The sequence below is a fragment of the Drosophila hydei genome, unplaced genomic scaffold (genome assembly GCF_003285905.1).
Source record: "Drosophila hydei strain 15085-1641.00,03,60 unplaced genomic scaffold, DhydRS2 tig00000232-arrow-arrow-pilon, whole genome shotgun sequence".
NCBI lineage: Eukaryota > Metazoa > Arthropoda > Insecta > Diptera > Drosophilidae > Drosophila > Drosophila hydei.
Genome location: NW_022045690.1, coordinates 1,808,179 through 1,834,465, shown reverse-complemented (window position 1 = coordinate 1,834,465; position 26,287 = coordinate 1,808,179). Strand labels below are relative to the sequence as shown.

The following is a 26,287-nucleotide window of genomic DNA, read 5'->3' as shown; positions in this document are numbered from 1 at the left end:
TTTGCAGTTGATGGCGGCTTCAATCGTAAGGCTTGCTTCTGGGACTTTGCACGGCACTTGGATCGCCTGGATGCGGTGCTGATGACGCGCCTGAACAACAGCAATGTCCAGGGACTGGGAGCTGTGGTATCACGCAAGCGGGACTCGCACGTCTATCCACAGATTGGGCACTTCTTCGGCAATGTGCCCGACCGGAAGGGTGGTCTGCCCAGTCCCGATGGTGATAAGGATCGCAATCCACTGCTCATCGATCTGTTTGAGCGGGGTCATGGCTTGGTCAACGATCTCAAGTCGCTTGACCTCAAGCCGCAGTGCTGCTATCGCAATCAAGAGCCCATAAACCTGTACCACAAGGTTGGCCACGGTACCCTAGATATGTATGTGATAAGTCCCTCGCGGGACTCCAAAGAGGTCAAAGAGTTTCTACAAAAATGGAATTCGGGTGATCAGCGTCTGTTTACGGCACGCGACACCAAGGAGTTTAATTTTCCCTTGCAGAATTTGGTATCCATTTGCGCGCTACTCGTCTGGCAGCCAGCTAACCCGGATGATACTATCACACGTATCCTCTTTCCGGGCAGTACACCAGACTTCAAGATCCAAGAGGGTCTCGAGAAGCTCAAGCATCTGGAGTTTATGAAGCACTCCACCTGCACGGCCAAGTCAATAGCTCCAGCTATACAGACTGTGACAAGTACTCGAAAGACACTAAAATCAGCTATCGAAGGAACTCCACCCAGTGCTAGCTACAAATCTAGTAAATTCGGTCCAACTGCTATTGCAGCCGTGGCTGTGCAGCAGGATAACAAGGCAAAGGAAGCTAAGGAAGCCGCAGCAGCGGCAGCCGCAGCAGCAGCAGCTGCTGCAGTAGCTGCCGCAGCAGTGGCTGTCTTAACGGAAACACCCGGTGAACAAGTGGAACAACCCACACCGCTTCTGAGTGCTAAAGCGGACTCCATAGACACGGATGAGCCAGACGCTGAACCTGAACCCGAGCTCGCTATCGACACTGGTGACGAGGGAGCGCCAGAGCCATCCATTCCTTCCACAGAGCCAGCTGAGCAGGAAGACAACAAGGACACTGATGAAGAGAAAAAGGTAGAGGTGTTGATTGTCAAGCCACAACCGTCAGCTGTGTCTGCCAAGGATGCAGTTGATGCACCCGCAACAGAAGCTAGCAGCAAGGCAGCGAAGGCCACCAAGGGCAAGCCGGATAAGCCTCGAGCGGAAGTAAAGCCAGTTATACGCTCAAGAATTGACAGCAAGCCGCCAAAATCCATGGACCGCAAACTGGTTAAGCGTGAGGAGAAAAAGAGCTCGCCTACTGCCACACCAGCTGTGAGCCGAACGCCAGCTACGCGTGATGTCAAACCGAAGGTAATGACACGCACTACCAAGTCGAGTCCCAGCAGCACGCCTGCCAAGAGCGCCAAAGAGGCCAACAACCGCAAGGTGCTTGAGTCCAAGCAACAGGCGACAGCGGCCCGGCAAAGCACAACCAGCACACGTCGCACTGTTAGCACCGTAGAGAAGAAGTCAGTGGAGTCGAAGGCAACGCAGCAGGCAACGATGCAAGCAGCGCAACGCAAGCCCATCTCTCGAAGGCCACGAGGAGTCTCCCCCTCTAAGCGAGCTCCGGCGCCTGGCAGTCCAATTAAGTCAGCTAAGCCAAAACCTGATTTAAAGAAGTCACGACTGGATAAGGGTGGCACTACAGACTCCAGCTTGGTGTCCACACCGTCGGCGGATGAGGCGACGGCAGCCAAAAAGATGCTAGAGCTAAGTGCCTCACAGGAGTTAGATGCTGAAAAGCAGCGCGAATTGGATGACCTTAAGGAGGAACAGGAAGTTGTGCGAGAAATAGAAGCAGTTTTCAGTCGCGACGAGATGAAACGGCAGCACTTGATCAAGGCGGAGCTGCGGGAGATGGCCAAGCAGGACAGCACAACGGAAGCCGACGAAGAAGAGGAATACCTGATTATTGAAAAGGAAGAGGTGGAACAGTACACAGAGGACTCAATTATTGAGCAAGAGCAGGAGAGCAGTATGACCAAGGAAGAAGAGATTCAAAAGCATCAGCGCGACTCGCAAGAGTCAGAGAAAAAGCGTAAGAAAAGTGCAGAGGAGGAAATCGAAGCCGCAATCGCAAAGGCTGAAGCAGAGGAGCGTAAGGCTCGTCTGGAGAGCAGTGAAGCAGCGAGGCATGAACTGCACGAACAGTTAGCCAGTCCAGAGAAAACGGAAATCAAGGCTGAGGTTCAAGATATCATATCCACTGCCAAGGACATTGTCAAGTCTCGCACTGAGGAACTACCCCAGGCCAAGCATGCTGAAGAGGAGTTCTCCTCTCCTACGCCCGATGATAAGCTCAGCAGCGCCAAGAAAACTTCTGATACTAAAGACGAGCTGATTGAAGCACCTGAGTTGCCGCCCATTAATTTACAGGAAAGTCTTCCAGAGGAAAAATTCTCAGCCACAATCGAATCGGGAGCTACTACAGCTCCAACACTACCCGAAGATGAACGAATTCCATTGGACAAAATTAAGGAGGACCTAGTTATCGAGGAAAAATATGTGAAAGAGGAAACCAAGGAAATTGAGTCCATTGTTGTGGCTACTGTGGCTGTGCCTGTCGCAACAGCGGCAGCGGCAGCGGCAGCGGCGGCAATTATTGCTGCAACCGAAACTAAATTAGCGGTCGCTGCTGAGCCGCATGCTACTGGCATAGATTCTGCAGAGCGAGTCTTACCAAAGAAAATGACTTTTGAGGCACAACAGAATCTAATGCGTGATGTTATAAAAACACCCGATGAGGTGGCAGACTTGCCGGTTCATGAGGAAGCTGACCTCGGGCTCTATGAGAAAGACACGCAAGATGCCGGTGCGAAGAGCATTTCACACAAAGAAGAGACTGCTAAAGAGGAAAAAGAAACCGAAGATGAAAAAGTTGTCAAAGATATTGATATAGAAGAGGTAGCAGAAATTATTCCTGAGCCCGAAATTATTTCGAAGGCAGAGGCCCCCGCTAAGCTAGAGTCTGACGGAAAGACAACTGAAGTCGACTTTGTCAAGAAAATCGATAGTATAAGTGAAGCGATTCCGGACAACGACAAAGTGGCGATAAAGCACGAGCAACCGGTTGAAAAAATCGAAAAAAAATTGGCAAGCACACCCGATGAAAAAGAAACTAGCGATATAACATCCGAAGATGAATTGCCAGCGCATCCTGTACAACCCACCGTTGCACTGACTAAAGTAAAGGATCGCGAAGACACGGTATCTCTAGAAAGCCCTGCAACGATTGAAGAAGCTATTGAGGTTGAAGTGCAGATTGCGAAAACGGAAGTCCACGACGTACAGATGGCGAAGAAGGAAGTCCATCAGCAATTCACTATAACAGATAAAAAGAAAGAAGTATCACAACGCACAGACGACCACGAAATGACAGAAAATCTAAAATCAACTGAAAGTTCAAAACCAGAAAGCTTGAAAGATGATAAGTCTGTACCTGCCTCTACGGAAGCATCAATACCTGGATCAGTTGCCGAAAGTGTCAAAGGTGAACTAATGAAGCCAGAAAGCCGTATTGATGATAAGTCAACACAGCCGTCTAGGCGGGAATCCGTTGAAGAGAGTAATCAGAAGGAGAGTATCAAAGATGACAAGTCTCAGCCAGTCTCTAAAGAGCCATCCCGACCAGGTTCCGTGGTTGAAAGTGTAAAAGATGATCACGACAAACTTGATAGTCCAAAAGATGAAAAATCTGCAGTTTCTTCGAGACGAGAATCTGTTGTGGAGGGATCTAAGCCTGAGGGTTTGAAAGATGATAAATCTCTGCCAGTTTCCAAAGAACCATCACGTCCGGCTTCTGCGGTAGAAAGCGTGAAGGATGAGCATGAAAAGCCAGAAAGTGTAAAGGACGATAAGTCTGCAGAGCCTTCAAGACGCGAATCTGTTGTGGAGGGATCTAAGACTGAGAGCTTGAAAGATGACAAGTCTCTGCCTGTTTCCAAAGAACCATCACGTCCGGGCTCTGCGGTAGAAAGCGTGAAGGATGAGCATGAAAAGCCAGAAAGTGTAAAGGACGATAAGTCTGCAGAGCCTTCAAGACGCGAATCTGTTGTGGAGGGATCTAAGCCTGAGAGCTTGAAAGATGACAAGTCTCTGCCTGTTTCCAAAGAACCATCACGTCCGGGCTCTGCGGTAGAAAGCGTGAAGGATGAGCATGAAAAGCCAGAAAGTGTAAAGGACGATAAGTCTGCAGAGCCTTCAAGACGCGAATCTGTTGTGGAGGGATCTAAGCCTGAGAGCTTGAAAGATGACAAGTCTCTGCCTGTTTCCAAAGAACCATCACGTCCGGGCTCTGCGGTAGAAAGCGTGAAGGATGAGCATGAAAAGCCGGAAAGTCCGAAGGACGATAAGTCTGCAGAGCCTTCACGACGAGAATCTGTTGTGGAGGGATCTAAACCTGAGAGCTTGAAAGATGACAAGTCTCTGCCTGTTTCCAAAGAACCATCACGTCCGGGCTCTGCAGTAGAAAGCGTGAAGGATGAGCATGAAAAGCCAGAAAGTGTGAAGGACGATAAGTCTGCAGAGCCTTCAAGACGAGAATCTGTAGCGGCGACCTCTAAGCCTGAGAGCTTGAAAGATGACAAGTCTTTGCCTGTTTCCAACGAACCATCACGTCCGGGCTCCGCGGTAGAAAGTGTGAAGGATGAGCATGAAAAGCCAGAAAGTGTGAAGGACGATAAGTCTGCAGAGCCTTCACGACGAGAATCTGTTGTGGAGGGATCTAAACCTGAGAGCTTGAAAGATGACAAGTCTTTGCCTGTTTCCAAAGAACCATCACGTCCGGGCTCTGCGGTAGAAAGTGTGAAGGATGAACATGAGAAGGCGGAAAGTCCGAAGGACGATAAGTCTGCAGAGCCTTCAAGACGCGAATCTGTTGTGGAGGAATCTAAACCTGAGAGTTTGAAAGATGAGAAGTCTCTGCCTGTTTCCAAAGAACCATCACGTCCGGGCTCTGCGGTAGAAAGCGTGAAGGATGAGCATGAAAAGCCAAAAAGTGTGAAGGACGATAAGTCTGCAGAGCCTTCACGACGAGAATCTGTTGTGGAGGGATCTAAACCTGAGAGCTTGAAAGATGACAAGTCTTTGCCTGTTTCCAAAGAACCATCACGTCCGGGCTCTGCGGTAGAAAGTGTGAAGGATGAACATGAGAAGGCGGAAAGTCCGAAGGACGATAAGTCTGCAGAGCCTTCAAGACGAGAATCTGTTGTGGAGGGATCTAAACCTGAGAGTTTGAAAGATGACAAATCTCTGCCTGTTTCCAAAGAAACATCACGTCCGGCTTCTGTTGTAGAAAGTGTGACGGATGAGCATGAAAAACCAGAAAGTGTAAAGGACGATAAGTCTGCAGAGCCTTCAAGACGCGAATCTGTTGTGGAGGGATCTAAACCTGAAAGTTTGAAAGATGACAAGTCTCTGCCTGTTTCCAAAGAACCATCACGTCCGGGCTCCGCGGTAGAAAGTGTGAAGGATGAACATGAAAAGCCAGAAAGTGTGAAGGACGATAAGTCTGTAGAACCTTCAAGACGAGAATCTGTTGTGGAGGGATCTAATCCTGAGAGTTTGAAAGATGACAAATCTCTGCCTGTTTCCAAAGAACCGTCACGTCCGGCTTCTGTTGTAGAAAGTGTGACGGATGAGCATGAAAAACCAGAAAGTGTGAAGGACGATAAGTCTGCAGAGCCTTCAAGACGAGAATCTCTTATGGAGGGATCTAAACCTGAAAGTTTGAAAGATGACAAGTCTCTGCCTGTTTCCAAAGAACCATCACGTCCGGGCTCTGCGGTAGAAAGTGTGAAGGATGAACATGAGAAGGCAGAAAGTCCGAAGGACGATAAGTCTGCAGAGCCTTCAAGACGAGAATCTCTTATGGAGGCATCGAAGCCTGAGAGTTTGAAAGATGACAAGTCTCTGCCTGTTTCCAAAGAACCATCACGTCCGGCTTCTGTTGTAGAAAGTCTGAAGGATGAGCATGAAAAGCCAGAAAGTGTGAAGGACGATAAGTCTGTAGAACCTTCAAGACGAGAATCTGTTGTGGAGGGATCTAAACCTGAGAGTTTGAAAGATGACAAATCTCTGCCTGTTTCCAAAGAACCGTCACGTCCGGCTTCTGTTGTAGAAAGTGTGAAGGATGAGCATGAAAAGCCAGAAAGTGTGAAGGACGATAAGTCTGTAGAACCTTCAAGACGAGAATCTGTTGTGGAGGGATCTAAACCTGAGAGTTTGAAAGATGACAAATCTCTGCCTGTTTCCAAAGAACCGTCACGTCCGGCTTCTGTTGTAGAAAGTGTGAAGGATGAGCATGAAAAGCCAGAAAGTGTGAAGGACGATAAGTCTGCAGAGCCTTCAAGACGAGAATCTCTTATGGAGGCATCGAAGCCTGAGAGTTTGAAAGATGACAAGTCTCTGCCTGTTTCCAAAGAACCATCACGTCCGGCTTCTGTTGTAGAAAGTCTGAAGGATGAGCATGAAAAGCCAGAAAGTGTGAACGACGATAAGTCTGCAGAGCCTTCAAGACGAGAATCTCTTATGGAGGGATCGAAGCCTGAGAGTTTGAAAGATGACAAGTCTCTGCCTATTTCCAAAGAACCATCACGTCCGGGCTCTGCGGTAGAAAGTGTGAAGGATGAACATGAGAAGGCAAAAAGTCCGAAGGACGATAAGTCTGCAGAGCCTTCAAGACGCGAATCTGTTGTGGAGGGATCTAAGCCTGAGAGCTTGAAAGATGACAAGTCTCTGCCTGTTTCCAAAGAACCATCACGTCCGGGCTCTGCGGTAGAAAGCGTGAAGGATGAGCATGAAAAGCCAGAAAGTGTAAAGGACGATAAGTCTGCAGAGCCTTCAAGACGCGAATCTGTTGTGGAGGGATCTAAGCCTGAGAGCTTGAAAGATGACAAGTCTCTGCCTGTTTCCAAAGAACCATCACGTCCGGGCTCTGCGGTAGAAAGCGTGAAGGATGAGCATGAAAAGCCGGAAAGTCCGAAGGACGATAAGTCTGCAGAGCCTTCACGACGAGAATCTGTTGTGGAGGGATCTAAACCTGAGAGCTTGAAAGATGACAAGTCTCTGCCTGTTTCCAAAGAACCATCACGTCCGGCTTCTGTTGTAGAAAGTGTGACGGATGAGCATGAAAAGCCAGAAAGTGTAAAGGACGATAAGTCTGCAGAGCCTTCACGACGAGAATCTGTTGTGGAGGGATCTAAACCTGAGAGCTTGAAAGATGACAAGTCTCTGCCTGCTTCCAAAGAACCATCACGACCGGCTTCTGTGGTAGAAAGCGTGAAGGATGCGGAGCAGAAGCCAGAAAGTGTGAAGGGCGACAAGTCTGCAGAGCCTTCAAGGCGAGAATCTCTTGCGGAGGGATCTAGACCTGAGAGTTTGAAAGATGACAAGTCTCTGCCTGTTTCCAAAGAACCATCACGACCGGCTTCTGTGGTGGAAAGCGTGAAGGATGAGCATGAAAAGCCAGAAAGTGTGAAGGACGATAAGTCTACAAATCAGTCCCGAAAAGAATCCATTGCGGAAAGCACTCACCCGGAGAGCTTGAAAGATGACAAGTCTCTGCCTGCTTCCAAAGAACCATCACGACCGGCTTCTGTGGTAGAAAGCGTGAAGGATGCGGAGCAGAAGCCAGAAAGTGTGAAGGGCGACAAGTCTGCAGAGCCTTCAAGGCGAGAATCTCTTGCGGAGGGATCTAGACCTGAGAGTTTGAAAGATGACAAGTCTCTGCCTGTTTCCAAAGAACCATCACGACCGGCTTCTGTGGTGGAAAGCGTGAAGGATGAGCATGAAAAGCCAGAAAGTGTGAAGGACGATAAGTCTACAAATCAGTCCCGAAAAGAATCCATTGCGGAAAGCACTCACCCGGAGAGTTTGAAAGATGACAAGTCTCTGCCTGTTTCCAAAGAACCATCACGACCGGCTTCTGTGGTGGAAAGCGTGAAGGATGAGCATGAAAAGCCAGAAAGTGTGAAGGACGATAAGTCTACAAATCAGTCCCGAAAAGAATCCATTGCGGAAAGCACTCACCCGGAGAGTTTGAAAGATGATAAATCTCTGCCTGTTTCCAAAGAACCATCTCGTCCGGCTTCTGCGGTAGAAAGCGTGAAGGATGAGCATGAAAAGCTAGAAAGTTTTAAGGACGATAAATCTACAGAACAGTCCCGCAAAGAATCCATTGTGGAGAGCACTCACCCGGAGAGCTTGAAAGATGACAAGTCTCTACCTGCTTCCAAAGAACCATCACGTCCGCCTTCTGCGGTAGAAAGCGTGAAGGATGAGCATGAAAAGCCAGAAAGTGTGAAGGACGATAAGTCTACAGATCAGTCCCGAAAAGAATCCATTGCAGAAAGCACTCACCCGGAGAGCTTGAAAGATGACAAGTCTCTGCCAGTTTCCAAAGAACCATCACGTCCGGCTTCTGTGGTAGAAAGCGTGAAGGATGAACATGAAAAGCCAGAAAGTGTGAAGGACGATAAGTCTGTAGGGCCTTCAAGACGCGAATCTGTTGTGGAGGGATCTAAACCTGAGAGTTTGAAAGATGACAAGTCTCTGCCTGCTTCCAAAGAACCATCACGTCCGGGTTCTGTGGTAGAAAGCGTGAAGGATGAGGAGGAGAAGCCAGAAAGTGTGAAGGGCGACAAGTCTGCAGAGCCTTCAAGGCGAGAATCTGTTGTGGAGGGATCTAGACCTGAGAGTTTGAAAGATGATAAATCTCTGACTGTTTCCAAAGAACCATCACGTCCGGGTTCTGTTGTAGAAAGCGTGAAGGATGAGCATGAAAAGCCAGAAAGTGTGAAGGACGATAAGTCTACAGATCAGTCCCGAAAAGAATCCATTGCAGAAAGCACTCACCCGGAGAGCTTGAAAGATGACAAGTCTCTGCCAGTTTCCAAAGAACCATCACGTCCGGGTTCTGTTGTAGAAAGCGTGAAGGATGAGCATGAAAAGCCAGAAAGTGTGAAGGACGATAAGTCTGCAGAGCCTTCAAGACGAGAATCTCTTATGGAGGGATCGAAGCCTGAGAGTTTGAAAGATGACAAATCTCTGCCTCTTTCCAAAGAACCATCACGTCCGGCTTCTGTGGTAGAAAGCGTGAAGGATGAGCATGAAAAGCCAGAAAGTGTGAAGGACGATAAGTCTGCAGAACAGTCCCGAAAAGAATCCATTGCAGAAAGCACTCACCCGGAGAGCTTGAAAGATGACAAGTCTCTGCCAGTTTCCAAAGAACCATCACGTCCGGCTTCTGTGGTAGAAAGCGTGAAGGATGAACATGAAAAGCCAGAAAGTGTGAAGGACGATAAGTCTGTAGAGCCTTCAAGACGCGAATCTGTTGTGGAGGGATCTAAACCTGAGAGTTTGAAAGATGACAAGTCTCTGCCTGCTTCCAAAGAACCATCACGTCCGGGTTCTGTGGTAGAAAGCGTGAAGGATGAGGAGGAGAAGCCAGAAAGTGTGAAGGGCGACAAGTCTGCAGAGCCTTCAAGGCGAGAATCTGTTGTGGAGGGATCTAGACCTGAGAGTTTGAAAGATGATAAATCTCTGCCTGTTTCCAAAGAACCATCACGTCCGGGTTCTGTTGTAGAAAGCGTGAAGGATGAGCATGAAAAGCCAGAAAGTGTGAAGGACGATAAGTCTGCAGAACAGTCCCGAAAAGAATCCATTGCAGAAAGCACTCACCCGGAGAGCTTGAAAGATGACAAGTCTCTGCCTGCTTCCAAGGAACCATCACGACCGGCTTCTGTGGTAGAGAGCGTGAAGGATGAGGAGGAGAAGCCAGAAAGTGTGAAGGGCGATAAGTCTGCAGAGCCTTCAAGACGAGATTCTATTGCCGAGAGTATCAAGTCGGAGAGCTTGAAAGATGACAAGTCTCTGCCTGTTTCCAAAGAACCATCACGTCCGGATTCTGTGGTAGAAAGCGTGAAGGATGAGCATGAAAAGCCAGAAAGTGTGAAGGACGATAAGTCTACAGATCAGTCCCGAAAAGAATCCATTGCGGAAAGCACTCACCCGGAGAGCTTGAAAGATGACAAGTCTCTGCCTGCTTCCAAAGAACCATCACGACCGGCTTCTGTGGTAGAGAGCGTGAAGGATGAGGAGGAGAAGCCAGAAAGTGTGAAGGGCGACAAGTCTGCAGAGCCTTCAAGACGAGAATCTGTTGTGGAGGGATCTAAACCTCAGAGTTTGAAAGATGACAAGTCTCTGCCTGTTTCCAAAGAACCATCACGTCCGGATTCTGTGGTAGAAAGCGTGAAGGATGAGCATGAAAAGCCAGAAAGTGTGAAGGACGATAAGTCTACAGATCAGTCCCGAAAAGAATCCATTGCGGAAAGCACTCACCCGGAGAGCTTGAAAGATGACAAGTCTCTGCCTGCTTCCAAAGAACCATCACGACCGGCTTCTGTGGTAGAAAGCGTGAAGGATGAGGAGGAGAAGCCAGAAAGTGTGAAGGGCGATAAGTCTGCAGAGCCTTCAAGACGAGATTCTATTGCCGAGAGTATCAAGTCGGAGAGCTTGAAAGATGACAAGTCTCTGCCTGTTTCCAAAGAACCATCACGTCCGGATTCTGTGGTAGAAAGCGTGAAGGATGAGCATGAAAAGCCAGAAAGTGTGAAGGACGATAAGTCTGCCGAACAGTCCCGAAAAGAATCCATTGAGGAAAGCACTCACCCGGAGAGCTTGAAAGATGACAAGTCTCTGCCTGCTTCCAAAGAACCATCACGACCGGCTTCTGTGGTAGAAAGCGTGAAGGATGAGGAGGAGAAGCCAGAAAGTGTGAAGGGCGACAAGTCTGCAGAGCCTTCAAGACGAGAATCTGTTGTGGAGGGATCTAAGCCTGAGAGCTTGAAAGATGACAAGTCTCTGCCTGTTTCCAAAGAACCATCACGTCCGGATTCTGTGGTAGAAAGCGTGAAGGATGAGCACGAAAAGCCAGAAAGTGTGAAGGACGATAAGTCTACAGATCAGTCCCGAAAAGAATCCATTGAGGAAAGCACTCACCCGGAGAGTTTGAAAGATGACAAGTCTCTGCCTGTTTCCAAAGAACCATCACGTCCGGGCTCTGCGGTAGAAAGTGTGAAGGATGAGCATGAAAAGCCAGAAAGTGTGAAGGACGATAAGTCTGCAGACCCTTCAAGACGAGAATCTGCTACGGCGAGTTCTAAGCCTGAGAGCGTGAAAGATGACAAATCTTTGCCTGTTTCCAAAGAACCATCACGTCCGGGCTCTGCGGTAGAAAGCGTGAAGGATGAGCATGAAAAGCCAGAAAGCCCGAAGGACGATAAATCTGCGGAGCCGTCCAGACGTGAATCTGTTGCAGAAAGTACAAAAGCAGAAAGCATAAGGGAAGAAAAGTCTCTTCCTGCCTCGAAGGAACCATCACGACCGGGATCAGTTGCCGAATCAGTGAAAGATGATAATGAAAAGCCTGAAAGTATCAAGGATGAAAAGTCTTCTGAGCTTTCAAGACGTGAGTCGATTGCGGAAAGTAGTAAGCACGAGAGCTTGGAAGTTTCTAAGGATTTGTCGGGCTCCAAAAAAGAATCACATTCTGAAGGTGTACAAGATGAACATGAAATGCCAGAAAGCCAATTAGACGCGAAGTTAACTAAGGAATTCGCGAGACGAGACTCTATTGCAGAAACGGTTTCTTCCCCAATTGATAAAGCGCAAGACTTTGCACTGGTGGATCACGTAATTAAAGATACTTTCGTTTTAAATTTGGATACGAAGGGTGACTATCCAACACTTTCGAGCCCCATTGATGTTGCTGAGGGTGACTTCGCAGCGACAGCTTCCCTATCACCTAAGTCAACGAAGTCAGATTGTCAAAAGACTTCCCCGCCTGTATCTGTTGGCGAAACTGCATCTTCGCCCATTGATGAAGCAAAAGATTTTGTACTATCGGAACATATAAAAAAAGAAACATTTGTCTTAGCTTTGGAATCAAAGAGCGATTTTCCAACACTCTCAAGTCCCATTGATGTTGCTGAGGGTGATTTCACAGTGTCACCAGCAAAGCCGCTTGATGAAAAAGCCCCGGAAGAATCACCCAAAGATAATAAGTCTGCATCGAGCTCCAAGGAAATATCACAACCTGAATCCGCACATGAATCTACAGTAGGAAGTCCAAAGGCGGACAGTATTATGGAATCTGGTGTCGAAATCGTTCATGATAAAATGGAAAAACTAGAAAGTGATAAGGACAAGAAGTCTGCAACATCTTCCAGAAGTGGATCTATTGCAGAAAGCATAAAAGTTGATGATAAGTCTCTACCGGCCTCTAAAGAAGTATCGCGTCCCACATCTGTGGTAGATAAAGTTAAAGAGGAATCGGAAAAATCAGAAGATGATCAGAAGCATAGCGATAACTTAGAACATAAAACTTCTCCAATTACCTCAAAGGAACCATCGCGTCCAGCATCAATGGCTGAAAGTGCGAAGTCAAAGGAATCTTCCCGTCCAAGTTCAGTCGCTGAAACAGCATCATCACCAATAGATGAGGCTTCAAGAGAACCTCTGATATTAGTATTGTCCTCCTCTGAAATGACAGCAAACTACCCAACTGTGTCCACTCCAGTTGATGTTGCTGAAGGCGAGTTTTCTCACACGATACCAGGGGCAATTGAAATCGACAAGCCTGCCGAAGATGCCAGAGTTGGAGCGATACTAACAGCTTCCAGCCCAGTCGATGTAGCAGATAATATTTTAGAATCGATTACGACCATTGAAGAACATATCATTCCACAGACAAGCCAACCCGAATCAGATACAATCAGCTCGATCTGCAAAGGTAACCTGGAATCGCTAGCTGATACGTTGAGTAAAAAGGCAGAAACAGTAATAGATACAGTGAGTCAGACCCTAGAAACCGCTAAGGAGCTAGTATCAGAGTCATTGGATGGAATAACTAAGGAAAGTTCGAAACCAGCAGACCTCCATTCTGTACAGGATTTAAAAACTCCTGAGGTTTCCAAAGCAGAAGAGAAGCAAGCGGCTAGCTCGGTTATGGAAACTATTGCAGATATGACAGAAGATGCAACTGCCAAGGGTAACTTAGACTTGAGTGGCTTTTCCGAACTTCGCGAGACACATATTACCACAGTTGATTCACCAGAATTCACAGTAACGATATGTGAACGCGATGAGAGTATTTTGCACGATATCAAGGAAGAGGATGAGGAGCACAGATTCTCGCCACCAACCGAAAAGGGAGCCATTATAGCAGAGCAACCAATGCGTCCACTCTCGCCACGTGAAGAAGAAGTCGCCAAGATTGTGGCCGATGTGGCCAAGGTCTTGAAGTCCGATAAGGCTATTACTGATATTATACCTGGGTTCAACGAGAAGCAATTGGAAGAAAAGCTAAAAACCACTGCAGAACCTGAAGCTGGCGACGCAGATAATTTAAAATCAATCACACCTGAAGCACTTTCAAGTAAATTAACTGCAACAAAGGATCTTTCATTGGATGAAAAGATATTGGATATTAAAATGATGAAGGTGGATATTGAATCTGAAAAATCATCACCAGACCAAAAGTCTGGGCCGATATCAATTGAAGAGAAGGACAAAATTGAGCAGTCTGAAAAGGCGCAACTCCGAGAAGGAGCTGCCAAGTTGGCTGACATTGAGGTTGCCAAGGATAGTTCCAGGCCGGAGTCTGCAACAAGTCAGCTGGGAGCCATCGAGTCCTTACCATCCCGCACGGAGTCGGTAGCAAGCCAAAAGGAGGAAAAGCTGGAAGAATTGATAGTTCTGTCTAGAGAATCATCGCGACCCGAATCAGTGGCAAGTCTGAAAGAGGAACTGGATCAAAAGCATGAAAAGTCGCCGCCACTATCAAAGGATATTTCCAGGCACGAGTCAATTGCCAGCCACGTTAGTGAGAAGGAAGGTGGCAGTGCAGAGTTACACTCGAGACGTGAGTCCATATTGTCTGTTGCTGAAAGCGAAAAACGAGAAGGATCAGTCACCGCAAGTAAGGATGCAACTCGTCCAGAATCCGCAGCCAGCCACGTCAGCGGGCAGTCATCCCACCCGGAAGCTGTAGAGAAGGAACCTGAGACTTCACGCCCAGCATCAAGTGCCAGCCATATCAGTGCCAAGGATGACCAGAGTTCAGTGTCTCAACGTGATTCAGTACTGATATCGACACTGGAGACCAAAAAGGAGGAAAAATCAAGTGAATCAACAACCACTTCAAAGTCTGTCATAAGTGAATCTCACCTAAAAGAAGAATCCATTAGCGAATCTTTAAGTAGCAGCATGAAGGTTGAAGACAGTTCACTGCGCGAGTCATTGTCCAGCTTGCTGACCGACAAGGAAACCACAAAATTGTCTAGCTCTAGCATTAAGGAAGATACAGAGCATATTACAAAGATAATGGAGAAAACAACAACATCACAATTGGAAGAGCTACTCATACAATCCGAAGAGTGCTCATCTGAGTCGATAGTTAGCGAGATTCAAACTACGAGCTCCCAAAAGCCAAGCAGTCAAATCTCAAGTAAGGAATTCACAAGCACAACTGTTCAGGAATCGGTAAAGGACAGTCTCAAGGAAACGGTAGCTGAGTTTTTGGCAACAGAGAAAATTGTTTCGGCCAAAGAAACCTTCAGCGCTGAGGCTACCAAAACAGCTGATGACTGTGTGAAGATGATATCCAGTGAAATCACCTCTCAGAAGCCCTTGTTTGTCGGCACGGACGAATCACGCCGTGAATCGATGCTTAGCCAGACAAGCGAGGGTCGACAAACCCACAGTGACGTTGAGGATGATAGCGACGATGATAGACATGCCGGTCTAAAGGAGGGTCGCTCCAAGTCCATTGCTACCATCATGATGACCAGCATCTATAAGCCCTCCGAGGAGCTTGACTCGATTGCCGCGATCAAAGAAGAGGAGTCCAAAGAGGAGGACGAGCATGAAACATCCAGGGAGACAAAAACCACTTCCTCCACAGACACAACCACTAAGACAACCACATTGCTGCAATCCTCTGAACAGAGCAGCAGCACCACTACCACAACTAAATCAACCGACTCGAAAACCAAAGTTGAGTCGATAACACTATCACATACACAAACACAAGCTGAGCAAGCAACGGACAGCACAGATCGCAAGACACCGCCAACGGCACCGGTCAGCCCCAGTGTTAAGCCAGTGAGCGCCTCGAGCACCTCGAGCACCGCGGCCACCGGCTCTGGCTGTGCCAAGAGTGAGTCTAGCGCTGCCAGCGTAGCATCGACATCGGGCCCATTGTCGCCCAAAGATATTAGTGGTAAGTCTAGTCCTGGTGCTTTAACATCTGAAAGTCAATCCATACCAACACCGCTAGGGCGTGAATCACACACCGAGACACCAGAGTCATCGCCCAAACCAACATCTCCATTCCCGCGTGTCAGCAAGGACGAGCTCAGGTCCCTAGGCGTAGTCGAGGAACCCGACCTAGCCGAGATTGGCGTCGACTCCAGCGAGTTGCTGCCCGAACTGCACGAGTTGCGTGGCATTGAGAGCACCACTGCGCTCAGCGGCAGCACCGAAAAGATCATAACGACAACTATAACCACAGTTACCAAGGTAATCTCCGCCGATGGCAAGGAGATTGTGACCGAGCAAAAGACAGTTACCACAACCGATAGCTCTGAGCCAGATAGCGAAAAGGTTGTAGTAACCACAACGCGCACCACCAGTGAGAGCGAAAAAAGCGAACGTGAGCGCGACCAAATGCTACCCAAGGAGGTGGCCATGCTGCGTGGAATTTACCGTTCTAGCACACCCGGCAGCGATGATGAGCGTCTGGCTGGCGCCATGAGCGATGATGAGCTGCCAGGCACGCCACGCAGCACGAGCTACGATCTGCAGCGCTCCAGCTCTGGAGTTAGCAAGCGGTCGGATCTAGATGGCGAGGACAGTCAAGATGATATACCGCCTCAATATGGCAGCGAGGAGCATTCCACAGCGCGTGCCATTCTGCCGCCCCGCACAGCCGATCCCATGGCAACCTCGTTCTATGGTGCACTTCCCGATAGCTTTGACGGCAAGCCCAGCACCGAGCCAATACCAATACGCGGTGCCGTGCTGATGACCTACACAGACTCACCGCCAGCCAGTCAGTCGTCGGAGAGCGTGGAGAGCACCAGCCAAACCTGGGCCGGACATAAATTCCTGGATGAGGCCGACAAGGACTTCCAGAAGGCACTCGAGGAGCATGTGCAGGCGCGTGGCGCCGAGGTGATGTCTTCCGTGACCGCCAAGTATTCCTACTCGCCATCCAAGGCCGAGGAGGTTGAGCAGATTGTGAGCAGCACTGCCGAGAGACAACGTTTCCCCCTTAGCGATGTCCAGAAGGTACGCAGCGGCGACAATCTATTGGCCAGTTTTGGTACCCTCAGTCCAGCTGGTGGCAATCTTCAATCAGTGAGCACTGCAACCACAACTGGCGCTGAAAGCAGCCATACAACCACAACACTATCAACAGCAACAACTGCAGCAACAGCAACAACTGCAGCAACAGCAACAACAACAGCTAGCACAAGCAGCACTACCGGCACCCTGCCAAAGGATCGTCTTGAGGAGTGGGGCAAACCACTCGGCCTGCCATCGCCGGCACCATTGCCGGTCGAAGGTGCCGATATACGCACCACGCCCAAGAAGGAGCGTCGCTTGGTCGCAACCAAGACGCGACTGAACAACGAGAAGAACATGCGCAAGCGTAGCGAGTCACCCAACAAGGCCAAGAAGCCCGCACCAGTCTATGTGGATCTTACCTATGTGCCGCACAACGGTAACTCCTACTATGCGCACGTCGACTTCTTTAAGCGCGTCCGCGCTCGCTACTATGTCTTCTCCGGCACAGAGCCTAGCCGTCAGGTCTACGATGCCCTGTTGGAGGCCAAACAAACCTGGGAAGACAAAGAGCTAGGTAAGTACCTCCATCATTCATTCAGCTAACGAATAAAGGCTCAATTAACGATTGCCACACACCTTGCAGAGGTCACCATTATACCCACGTATGACACTGACGTGCTGGGCTACTGGGTGGCCGAAAATGAGGAGCTGCTTGCCAAGCACCGCATTGATCTGTCGCCATCCGCTTCGCGCTGCACAATTAACTTGCAGGATCATGAGACCTCGTGCTCCGCATATCGCTTAGAGTTCTAGGCCACGGGCTTGTTTATTGCATTTGACGACGACGACTAAGAGTTAAATAAAGAAACCAACATTTTTTCAAATCACTTCCACACACAGACAGCGATTTGCTCTCTCTCGTAAACCTGATTGGGGCTATCAACAGCAAATAACAAAAGCAAAAAAACTCACACTCTCACTCACACACACACACAACAGACATCAAAATGACGACTTCCAATTTTTGAGCTTAACGATGACGACTAAAAAACAAAACAAAAAAAAAACAACGAAAATGACAACAAAGAAACATAAGCTTGACAACAACAACAACAAAATGCAATATGCAAAATGCCGTGCGCCAAAAAAGAAATATGAAAAGGGGGAAAAACACAGTTTCGGAACAAAAAGCTGAATATGGCGGAGTAACGGGTCACTTGGATGACGCCATTTTGTTTAGCCAATGCCGTCTATTCGCGCTTTTTGTCGCCTTCGTTTTCCATGTGCAACAAAAAAAGGTAATTAATAAATATTAATTTTCAAGCAAATTAATTACCAAAAATGCAAAATGAAAAAAAAAAACAACAAAAACAAAAAAGAAAAAGAAAAATATAAAAACTAAAAATTCAAAAAATTCAAGCGCTACGTGCCAGAAACAAATTATAAAGATGAATATCGTAAAATCCTAAACAGATATATAGAGTGTTTATGTATTTGTTGCTTTCATTAAACGTCAAGCTACCTTGCATAGTAATCCAAAGATCAAAATGTTTTCAAAACCGCTTAGCAAAAATATACAAAACAAAAAAAAAATATACAAAAAAAGCATAAAAAATCTTTAAAAAGAGGTTACAAAATGCTAAGTATATAACAAATATTATTCATGTTTCTTGTATTAGTAAAACTTTTATGAAAAAAGAAAAACTATTGAGAATTTCATATATTTGAATTTTAAATAAAAATATGTATACATGAATACATACACACATATATATATATATATATATATATATGTATGTGTGTGCCGCAAGAAGGCAAAAGCGAAATCATATTCTACTACTACTAGTATTTATATAGCTCTAAAACTACAACACACACATACACACACACACACACATGATCAATAAAAACTTTTGTTTTTCTTGTTTAAAAAGTAAATAAAATTAAACAGAAAATAATATGAAATAATGCACAGCAAAATGTTGAAGCATTGATAAAAAGGTTCTAATCAACATATTTAGCTAACCGAAACGAAATGAATTTAATACGAAAACGTATATAAAACGTGTAACTTAATCAAAAATCTAATCGAATAGCTACGAAAATAACTATTGAACCAAGCATTACAAATAATACAAAACCTTAAATGAATGTGCCTCCCGAAATGAACGAACAATACAAAGGTCTTAACATATGAAATATCATAAAATACATAACATATAGATAAATACGGAATACTCGAAATGTCATCTAAATATGACACTTGATTGTATAATTTTATTTAAATATTTCTATTTTTACACTTTGAGTTGAGCTTTTGTTCTGGCAGGCAGCAGAAAGACTTACCTTAACATACAAAATACAAATGGGCGAAGAATTATATATATATATATATTCATATATATTGCAAACATGAATTAACTATAGATCACAAAACACGCAAATTGATATACGTACACTTATATAGAACAGGATATAATCATACCAAAAGTCTGGCAGATATCGAAAGAGGTGGAAGCGTCGCATTGTTGGGCTAGATCTGGGTCCGGGGTCTGGGTCTCGTCTGTGGTTAAAATTGGAAGTCATATGAGCTCGATATATATATATATCTATATATACTCTATACTGATGTCGGATGTCGCTGTGTGTGAAAAGGACGAATACTGTTGGTGATATGGTTGAAGATGCGATGATGTTAATGCTGATATATATTACTATATAAGGTTTACGAGGGAGGGTCTGATTGGGTCTGATTAGCATGGGATTTGGGGTCGGGTGTCATTAAACCAGATATTGTGAAACAAAACTAAATGATGAACGCAAAATGAATGAAGGTTATTTTTCTATATTTTTTTTACTTTTTCATAGTCATAGAATAACAAATTTCAACAAATATTAAATATATAAAAAAACCAAAAAAAAAAAAACGAACACTATTAAAAACCTAAAAAAAACCATTAAACATAAACCAAAACATTTAAAATACACACAAATTAATAGCAAAAAATAGGAAAAGAAGAAAAAGAAAGGCACACGCAATATTAAAAGCAAATTCAATGCGATTTTCGAGGCAACTACAATAAATTGATGAGGTCAAATAGTCCAAAAGAATAAAAATAAAAAATTGAATAAAAGTTTTTGATTGAATTACAAATTGATATTTGTCATACAGACTTTTTAAAATATACATACATATATAAAGCCGATTTTTAAAGAGCGCAACCATAACGTAATCAATTCTCCAAAAAAAAAAAAAAAAAATATATATATATATATATATATATAAATATATATATATATATATATATATATATATATAATTATTCTTTGCGTTTTTAAACAACTACAAAATATGCATATTAAAATATATAAATATATACATATATATATATATATATATATATATATATATATATATATAAATTTAAATTTAATTGCTTTTTATATACAACAACAAGAACAACAACAACCAGGCGCAACAGTCGACAAACAACTGGCTACCGTCCAGTCTACAAAACTTTGATAAGCAAGAAGAAGCAAAAAACAAAAACAAAACAAAAGAAAACAAAAATAAATTTAAAATTAAAAAAGTTTAAAGTCTAAAATACACTTACATATACAAGCCACTTAAGCAATTAGTGAATAATATTTTTCAAAAGATCCAAAAACACGCATGTGATAGTTTTTTTAAATTTATTTTTTCATTATTTCTATTTTATATTTTTTAAATTTTTGCATTTCAAATTTTTTGATTCAATTTTCGGTTCACTTAGGCAGCTGCAACATAAAAATAGTCAACATATTTATGTATGTATGTATATGATATAAAGTGATAAAAGTAAATGAATAAAAAGGAAATAAATAAATGGAAATTATTTTATGACTACTAGCAAACAGCTTTAGACAGGGATTTACAAATTATAAACAAAATTTTAAAAACTAAAAATATATAAAACGAGTAATTGACGAGGCATTGAACAGTTATAAACAAAGTCAATGGTACAAGCACCATGAAAACTTATTTTGTAAACAATTATAAATTATAATAAAAAAAGACATTTAAGTTAAACAAAAAACCAAAGAAGAAGCTTACGCTATTCGATTGAAGAAATAATCAATTTTTTTTATAAACTATAAAATTAAGCAAATCTAATAACAATTAAAATATTAAATAACAAAATTTGAAGACAATGAATTGATTTTCTCTAAATTTGAGAGATGAAATCCGAAATATGAGTCGCTAGATCCCAAATGAAGGAAAAATGATTATGAATATCTATTATTTTATACTTGGTTCTCAACGAGTTATGACATATTAGTCTATAACCCCATGTATGTCGACTCAAAGGATAACGAAGCAAAATTTTTCATATTATTTTCGAAAAATATCTTTTTGCGCTAAAACTAAATAAAAGTAAATGAAAACAAATACAAGAAAATAACTTATAGACATATAATATATACACACACACATACACTATATATATATATATATAAATATATATATATATATATATATATATATATATATATATTTGAAAAATGCATAAACAACCTATATACACTATATACTTGAATGTATGAATGTTTGCTTATAAGCTCAAAGTGAATAATTTTCAAAAACCCCACACACACACACAAATTGAGTTGAGGAAAACCTTTGACAGTTTCCCAGCCAAGTGAAAGCAAACAAAAAAAAAAGAAAAGTTAAATTGATCTGTGTTGAATTATATCGCAAATGTTTCTTAAATGTTTGTTGTTCTGTTTTGTTTTTTTTGCCTGCTGAGCAATCAGTCAAGTATATATATTATGTATCCATTGCCTTATCCAAAGAACAAAGCGTATTAACGTATTAACTAAATATATATATACATATATATACAAGATTATGAGTGTACCCCATAAACAAAGATAAAGACGAATTTGTTTGTTAAATTTGCTATATGAATTTGCTTTAACCTATTAGCAGCTTCTATTTAAATCAAATATACTTCAATTTACATGCATACACACACACATACATAGATGTGTGCACATGTGTACATGTGTGTGCGTGTGTATCTATTATATTTGACTACTATATAATCATTAGTAAAAGCAAAAAAAAAAACATGCAAAAAATTGTTGAAAAAAAAAATAAATATATATATATATGAAAATGCGAAATCCGGTAAAAAAAAAACAAGAAAAATGCAAAATAAATTATTCTATATATCGCTAAAGTGGGTTCTATTCGATATAGAAACGATACACACACAAACACACACACACACACAGACACATACATGGACAGGTGATCAGAGTGCGTGCACAAAGAAGAGGAAGAGGAGGTGCTTATGTGTAGAATGAGAGAAATAGCGAAGCGAAAGCAAGCACAAAGAAAATTAACTAACACACACACACAGTGAACACCCACACTAAAGAACAGCAGTAATTGAAATCGAAAAAGAAAACAAAAAAAAAATGAAATAAATAAATAATTAAATGCATATATGTATTACATTTTATGAAAAAGTCAAATCAAGCTTATCTCAAGAACTATTTCCAAAGAAAAAATTAAAATCTAAAAATTATAATAAAGGTATTTATGTGAAATTTGAATGTGTTTTATTTCAAGTCAATCTCTTGGAGTGGTAGAAAAACGTTTTCCAAGATGGGGCCTAACTGAAGCTCAATACGAGACTCTTAATATGAAACACATATATGTTATACACACACACACATATATATACATATATATATATAATATAAATAGCCTATGCCTAAGCCCAAATAAACTCTTAAGACCCATTTGCCTTCCAGTAAAAGGTAATTTGCACCTGCCCAGAGAGTTACCTACTTCGCTCTGACGAAAGTCAACATAAATATTTAATTAAGCCTGGCCGGCAGCAAGGTGTATGTGGCTCACCTTGTTATCTGCCAAATATGATGCATGCAGTGACATTTTAGCTTGTTGACATTGAAATGCGTTAATTTATATTGATAATGATTGATGAGGGCGCGAACAGCTAGGCGGCCGGTTGCTGCCTTTTCTATAGTGCAGCAGTAGTCCAGTGTCCAAGTGAGCCTTAGCACACACAGAGAGTCAGCTGGCTAGATGGCCATGGAATCAGTTCCTCAACCAGCCCAGTAAGTGCTGCGCAGATTTCGCAATTGTCTATAATAAATAGTTAATAAGCATCAAATTGCAATTGAGTCCGATTAGATAAAAACGCATTCGTTATCTTTCACATATATATGAGGCGCTCTCGGTGCAAAGCAGCTCAATCGATCGCCATGGACATTTACGATGCACTGACGCCACTGCAACGAGCTGGCCAATTGTGCTGCCTATGGCATTGGCGCTTGGACAGTGCCACACATCAGCTGAAGCGTTCGCGCTGGCTGGAGCTCTACGGCTTCGTTGTGCTGCTCCTGTCCACTGGGTACTTGCTGTACAGCTTGTTCGATGCGAGTCGCAATGTCGTTGCCAATGGCGAGACGACGGAGACCACCAATATTGGCCATACGGTGGATGCTATACAACTGGTTGGCATACGAGTGGCGCATGCAATAGCGCTGCTGGAGGAGCTTTGGCAGCGGCAGGCGCAGAGTCAATTTGTGGTGCAGCTGCGCCAGATCGATCTGGATTTTGCCAATTTGCTGCAGCTGGACGTGAACAATGGACAGCTGCGCCGTCACTTGGGCCGCCTAGCGCTGTGCATGCTCTCCGGCTATGCCATTAGCCAGGGCTTCATATTGTTTACGAAATTGCTCTCGGTGGATATCACGTTTATTTACTATTGGCTGAGCTACCTGCTGCCCCTGCTGGTCTGCGGCCTGCGCTACTTTCAGATCTACGCGTCCATTATGGTTGTGCAGCAGCGCCTGGAGTTGCTACTGCGCATGCTCGACTCGCTGCAGCTAAACGAGGCGTTGCCGGAGAAGCCACAAGTCTGCCGCTCCATCAATGAGAAGCTGCAACTGGAGGCAGAGGCGGCCGCTTGCATGCAACGTCTGTTGGCTGCCAGAAAGCTATATCAAAGCTTGTGGATGTTGGTCGATCTGCTGAATCGCTGCTATGGCCTGTCGATGCTGGTCAATTTGGGCAACGACTTTCTGTCCATCACCTCTAACTGCTATTGGATATTCCTGAACTTTCGAGAGTTCGCAGCCTCACCCTATGATTTCATGCAAATCGTGGGCAGCGCCCTCTGGACAGCACCGCACTTGAGCAACGTTCTCATCCTAGCACTCCTATGCGAACGAGTTGCATCTTTTGTGAGTAGATTTACTTCCAAGAGTACGTGAACTCTTTTTTCATCTCGTAGACAACGCGCTTGGCCTTGAGTCTGCATCACATTCGGGCGGATCTTCAAAATGATGAACACAATGCACTAGTGAGTCGATCCCATTCGAAAGAGCATTTAGTCAGTCCCTTAGCTAACTCTGCTTCACAGATCACGCAGTTCTCCCTGCAGCTGTTGCACCAGCGACTTCACTTCAGTGCCGCAGGCTTCTTCGATGTCAACTGCACGTTGCTCTATACGGTGAGTGGGCGTGGCTCGCGCTTGCGCCTAATTACTCATGGATCCATTTCAGATTGTCGGTGCCACAACTACATACCTCATTATTCTGATCCAGTTTCACATGAGCGAGAGTAGCCTAAGCAGTGGATCATCAGCCGGCGTATAGAAGAGAAAAACTAGCTGCTTATACACTATCTGTCTAATCCTGTTTGCTTGCCGCAGCTGCTTATGAAGTGGCCCGTTAAGCTTTTTTCCTACATCACAAATAAACAATTGTAGTGCCTCAGTAGCCTATGCGAACAGCTGTAACAAATGTCAGTTAAAACCATTATCAAACACAAACTATTCATGTACAAACGAATAAGTAAGTAGCACCCATTTATACACCTTCCACACTTGTCCACGATAAGTGATCGCCGTCGCGATCAATACTGGACATCCTTCGAGCCAACATTTGAAACCGCAACAACATGGAATGTCAGGGCAAAAACCCTGATAAGGTCCCCACAACTGACGATGAAAAGACCTTAATAAACTCACCCATGCCAACGGCAACGCCATCGATCGATGACCTCAGCAGTGACGAAGAACTATTCGAATTCATTCGGGAAGCTCCCATAGGTGATAGAAACGAGCCGACAGCCAGTGTCAGTGAACAAACCATAACAATGAGCGAAAGCGAGGAGCCAACGGCAAGCTCCTCATTCACCCTTCCCTCAGTCGATGTCCCAAGCAACGAGGTCAACAACAGCTTGGTGGCTGTAGTCCAGCGCAGCGAGTTCGCTAAACTCTTGATGCGCCTGGGCGAAGAGGGTGACGGCGATGCGAACCAGATTGTGATAGAGCTCCTCAACTCAAAGAAACAAGCGGCGAAGGCCACATCGGTAATCGAGCGCGTATCAGAGAACCTTATGCTCGTCCTACGCACCCAAACCCTAGCCGAAGCCGGCATTATAACGGGAAACGAGCGCTATCGTTCTTTCAAGTCTGTCCTTCAGAATTATGCCAAGCTTTACGCGGCTAAACGATTCATCGAGAAACTTCCAATGCTGGGACTTTCTCCACAGTCGAGCCAGGACCACGGCCAGGATCAGAATGAGAACGAGAAGACACTGGCCCGCATGGTGGCCGATGAGGTACTCCAGATACCCGAACTGCTGCGCCAGCTATGGGCCTCCCTTGAGAAAATGGAGTTCTTCAACGAAGACACTGCCTACAAAGTTTACTTGGAAGCTCGGCGCCATCCACAGGCGAAAATTCTCCGTGAACTGATGTTAACCCGCATATCGCGTGTATACCTCTGCATTGTCAGCTCTGCATCCTTTCTCGACTTTAGTGAGCACGAACTAATTCACGTGCTCAACAACTGCTACCTCAGTGTCAACTCCGAGATAGAAGTGAGTAAACTTATACTCCCAAATGTAAGCTGCCTTCATTGAGATCTCTCCTCAGATATTTCTCTCGGTCATACTCTGGCTGGAACACAATTGGTACGAGCGTAAGAACTGCGCTGAGCGGGTCTTGAGTGGGGTCCGGTTCGGCTTGATGCCCACCTGGTACCTTTATACTCTGGATAGAACAAATCGTTGCAATCACTTTGCCAAAGTCATATACAGTAAGGGCGTGCAAACTCTTTTGGAAAAGGGTCTCGAGTAAGTCGTCGGTTGAGCCCAAGCGATTTGTTGTCATGCCTAATGAATATATTCTTTCCATTTCAGGGAGGCCTTGGCGATGCGTTATAAAAGTGCTAGGGCTGCCAGCTCCAGAAATGTGGAGGTTCCTTTGCCTCGGGACTGGGTCGCTGACCCGGAGTGTCGCCATCATCATAAGTGTCATTGCGAGCGATTTATTTATCCAACATATGACGTATTCAAGGACTACCTCGCTAGAATCATACGATGTGCCCCAAATTACTGGCGCACACTTCGACCTGCACAGGAGGTTTACCGGATGATACTCAAATGTTGTGCGCCTCCCTGCCAGACACATCAACGAATTTAGGCATACCGTTGACATCAGTTGTCTCATCTCTCTACACTAATTGTAATCACTCCAAAATTTATTGTTTTATTTTCTTTGGCATGCTTAACTGCAAATCATTTTAGAGTGTTTAATAAATGTTTCAAATTTCAAATTGAACTCTATCTACACTTCTTCAAAAAGGGAGCGGTCCATAAATATAGACAGATGCCAAGGCTATTCGTAAATAATCTGTTTAGGAAAAACAACACAATCGATTTGTAAATTCAATACAATAGACAGCTGTCAAAAGCTGGTTTCACTTAAATTTTATTGCAATATCCATGGTGTGTATTTGCTGTCCTAACCACTTTTGAAGTGGAGTTGGCACAATGCAACGA

The 26,287-nt window shown here is 44.5% G+C and overlaps 3 protein-coding genes across 4 annotated transcripts in view; all 3 read left to right on the top strand.

Moving 5' to 3' along the window:
- LOC111601839 (microtubule-associated protein futsch) overlaps positions 1-17,486 on the top strand; it is a gene marked incomplete at its 5' end in the record, with an annotated part of 52,835 nt that extends 35,349 nt beyond the window's left edge. The window contains 2 exons of the mRNA XM_030223534.1: positions 8-16,993; positions 17,063-17,486. Coding sequence (XP_030079394.1) covers positions 8-16,993; positions 17,063-17,232 — 17,156 coding nt within the window. The remainder of the gene's footprint in view (positions 1-7; positions 16,994-17,062) is intronic.
- A 5,209-nt stretch (positions 17,487-22,695) lies between these two features.
- LOC111601825 (putative gustatory receptor 2a) lies at positions 22,696-24,131 on the top strand. Of its 2 annotated transcripts, XM_023318651.2 has the most exons (4): positions 22,696-23,679; positions 23,730-23,798; positions 23,859-23,948; positions 24,001-24,131. In XM_023318651.2, exons 1-4 carry the CDS (start codon positions 22,696-22,698, stop codon positions 24,091-24,093), a joined length of 1,236 nt encoding a protein of 411 aa, XP_023174419.2. In that variant the 3' UTR covers positions 24,094-24,131. The 2 variants fall into 2 exon arrangements, with proteins under 2 accessions (XP_023174419.2, XP_023174417.2); XM_023318649.2 differs by having other exon boundaries at positions 23,730-23,948.
- Positions 24,132-24,222: 91 nt separating this feature from the next.
- On the top strand, positions 24,223-25,994 carry LOC111601824. Its single transcript, XM_023318648.2, has 3 exons — positions 24,223-25,324; positions 25,380-25,579; positions 25,646-25,994. The coding sequence occupies exons 1-3, from the start codon at positions 24,398-24,400 to the stop codon at positions 25,926-25,928; spliced, it is 1,410 nt and encodes a 469-aa protein (XP_023174416.1). The 5' UTR covers positions 24,223-24,397; the 3' UTR covers positions 25,929-25,994.
- Positions 25,995-26,287: the final 293 nt, after the last annotated feature.